At 40.6% G+C, this 3,700-nt stretch overlaps 1 protein-coding gene across 1 annotated transcript in view; it reads left to right on the top strand.

The window, feature by feature from the left end:
• Positions 1–3,700, top strand: part of LOC116035426 (melanocortin receptor 5-like) — a 37,717-nt gene extending 34,017 nt beyond the window's left edge. The window contains exon 3 of the mRNA XM_036006419.1: positions 2,643–3,700. Within this exon, the coding sequence (XP_035862312.1) occupies positions 2,643–3,269 (627 nt within the window). The 3' untranslated portion in view covers positions 3,270–3,700. The remainder of the gene's footprint in view (positions 1–2,642) is intronic.

Below are 3,700 nucleotides of genomic sequence, written 5' to 3'. Positions count from 1 at the left end.
AGATATGAGAAAAATAAAGAACAGAATAACAATAGTTGGAATGCTGCTGAACAGCATTCCCACTAATAAATAAAGAACAGGATAACAATAGTTGGAATGCTGCTGAACAGCATTCCCACTAATAAATAAAGAACAGAATAACAATAGTTGGAATGCTGTTGAACAGCATTCCCACTAATAATAATAACAACAGGCAACAGAAATGTCCATAACTACAACATGTTCATTTTTAAAGTGTTTTAATCTGGGGATCCTAAACACTCTTTTGTAGGCTACTACACATGTCCATGTTGCAGTCATTAAGATATCATCTGAACAGATTTCTGTAATTCAAACAACTCTAAATAGAAGCTTAAAGGTCCAGTGTGTAACGTTTTTAGTTGTTCATTATCAAAATCTGTGTTGCCCATTCACAAACTTGTCCTTTTTCATGAATATTTACCATCAATTCCAAGTATTCCTATTGGCTTGAAATTTTACATTTGTGTTTGCATGAACTGGGGTAGACGCTCAATATTCATGTGCCATCTTGATATACGTAGCCAGTAAGGGACATACAGGATATACTGCTCTGCCTTTTGTGTTTTCGCTGTCACATGATAAACTCATTAGGGTATCGTTGCTTCCCGGCCCCGGCAAGTTTGAAGAAGGAAACATGGACGACCACACGTATTCAAAATCCAAATTTCAGGAACAGGAGTCTTCTTCTTCGCCCAGAAAAAGAAAAAGGATATTGAAAAGAGCAAGAGACCGGTGTCATCAGAAAAAAGCGTGAAGGCTACCGTAGCTGTAATACGTACTTTGAACTGCGTGGCGTGAGAGAGTTAATTGCAATATATGATCTCAATGCTAGATGGGAGAAATTCCCACACATTGGACCTTTAAAACTTTTATAGCCAACTTAATAAAATGACTCAAGTCCATAAATACAGTTAATGAATAAGGGCACAGAGAACAACTGAAGGCTCGGTTAGCAACGATTAGCTCTGATAGCGGTTAGCTCCAGTCAGCTCCAGTTAACTCCATTATAAAGATATGTAGCAGAACACGCTGCTGCAGAGAGGGTGAGAAACCAGACTGTGTAAATGACGTTCTCGAGTCGCGGTACGGTTTAGTACAGTTAACCCCACGGCAAGACCACCAGCAGCATACTACTACTACCGATAGCCTGAAGTGCCACGTTGACACTGTGTGTCATGCACGCGTAACGCTATTTCACAAGGGGGAGGGGCTGGAGGACGCTTGTCTGTGTGCGCTGTAAAAAATGTAATTCAGATTGTATCTACCTGGGCGGTAGGGGTGCAAGATATATCGACTCAATATCGTTATCTCAATATCACATTGCGCAATATTATATCTAGGGGCGCAAGATCTATCGACTCAATATCGTTATCGCAATATATCAAAAGTATAAGTATGCAATATTTTGTTTATTTTGTGGAGCGTTGTGTCCCGTCCGTGTGGCTTAGTTGTGTTCGATTTAGAGCCCGCTTGAAACGCTATAATGATCATGTTTCATTGGCCAGTTACCATGCCACTTGCACATGTTAGTGCACGTCAGCGCACGGGTCCACTACGTGTGTGCATATTTTGACAGAGTGACAGTGTAAGTGAAGACATTGATAGAGACAACAAAACGGAACGAATCAGAGAAGCGAAAGTAAAGTTGTGTCCTGTTCTCTTTATTTATTTTATACTGTACAACCAGTAAAACATGTCCTGTTCTGTAGACATGGTCCTTATTTATTTATTCATGTTGTACCAGTCCAATATGACTGTCAGTTGAAATAAACCTTGTGTTTGTAAGAAAATGTGTTATGAATCTATTTTGATGCGTTTTCCCGTAACTTTTGTAATTTTACATATCTTTAAAAATATCAAAATTAATATCAATATCGCAATATTCATAATCGATATCGCAATATCACATTTTGTCAATATCGTGCAACCCTACTGGGTGGGTCTCAATCTACCTGGGCGGGGCGCCCAAGTAGAAACTATGTATGGGAAACACTTTATTTATTTATATCACCTTATTTCATCAATATAAAAAGGCCTTCAGGAAAAAACAGTTGATGTTTAATATATCTAAAATTGTGTTGGTCATACTATACAATTATTTGTTTGTCTTTGTTGAATAATACAGCAGATAAAGAGCTTAAAAAATAGTCACATTTTAATTTGCAATCGCAATATTGGTTAAAAAAATCACAATTACATTATTTTCCAAAATCGTTCAGCCCTAGTCTGTATCATCTTTTAGTCTGGTTTGTTTAATATGTGAATAATTATTTCTTTCTCAATTTTTGTTAATTTTATCTAGTAATTGTTTTCAACAAATAGTTCATACAGTAAACCTTTGTTTGACTAATTTATTACTGAACCCAGCCATCACACGCCACACTGTCACATTCTGTGCCACCCACCACCACAAGTAAATTTTCAATCTGTGGGAAAATGTTTATCATTAGGGCCCAAAAACCGACAACTTTGGGGGCGAAGGCCTTATTGAAATCACTATGTTTATTAGGGCCAGAGCACCAAATAACGTTCGGCGAAGGCCCTATTGTCCGGGAAATGTGTAGGAAGGTGCGAGGGCCTGATGATCGCTGCTTTTTTTGTTGCAATTCCTCAGTGGCTAGGTAAGGTTGCTAGAAAAGAGTAGGTTAGTTAGGTCACTTCAGATATCAATATATGTTATTATCTACAGGTACGTCACTATCTTCTATGCACTGAGATACCACAACATCATGACAGTGAGAAGAGCCGGCTGCATTATCGGGGGAATCTGGACCTTCTGCACGGGCTGCGGGATCGTCTTCATCGTCTACTCAGACACCACCCCCGTCATCATCTGCCTGGTCTCCATGTTCTTTGCCATGCTGCTCATCATGGCCTCCCTCTACAGCCACATGTTCATGCTGGCACGTTCACACGTGAAGCGCATCGCTGCCCTGCCCGGCTACAACTCCATCCACCAGCGGGCCAGCATGAAGGGGGCCATCACGCTCACCATCCTGCTGGGGATCTTCATCATCTGCTGGGCCCCCTTCTTCCTCCACCTGATCCTCATGATTTCATGTCCACGCAACCTCTACTGCGTGTGCTTCATGTCCCACTTCAACATGTACCTCATCCTCATCATGTGCAACTCTGTGATTGACCCGCTCATCTATGCTTTCAGGAGTCAGGAGATGAGGAAGACTTTTAAGGAGATTGTTTGTTGTTACAGCCTGAGAAACATCTGCGCTCTGATAGGTAAGTATTAAGAGAAACAGACTGAGAAGACCAATGACAGGATTTGTAGGATGGAGCCTGGTCAGCCCTCAAGAAGACATGGGAAAGGGATCTAAATATTACACTGGTTGATGAGGAGTGGGACAGAATTTGCGATGTGAGGGTACAACTGATCCAGTTCAAGATTATGCATTGCTTCTCTTGGACTCCCTCCAGATTGTTTAGACTTGGTTTGAAAGACACACCAAATTGTTTGAAATGTAAGACAGAGGACAGCCTATGTCCTATGATCTTGTGATAAGGTCCAGGAATTTTGGACTGGGCTACATGATAACCTATGTCAGATTGCAGGGACCCAGGTTCCATTCAGCCCAAGATTATTTGTTCTAGGAGATGGATCAATCCTAAGCGTACTGTGGAGAGACATATAAAATGTGCTATTGTTTTGTCATATATAGTTATG

This window comes from Sander lucioperca, chromosome 10 (assembly GCF_008315115.2).
Source record: "Sander lucioperca isolate FBNREF2018 chromosome 10, SLUC_FBN_1.2, whole genome shotgun sequence".
Lineage (NCBI taxonomy): Eukaryota > Metazoa > Chordata > Actinopteri > Perciformes > Percidae > Sander > Sander lucioperca.
The sequence above is the reverse complement of the archived record's forward strand: the minus strand, read 5'-3'. Positions and strand labels throughout refer to the sequence as shown.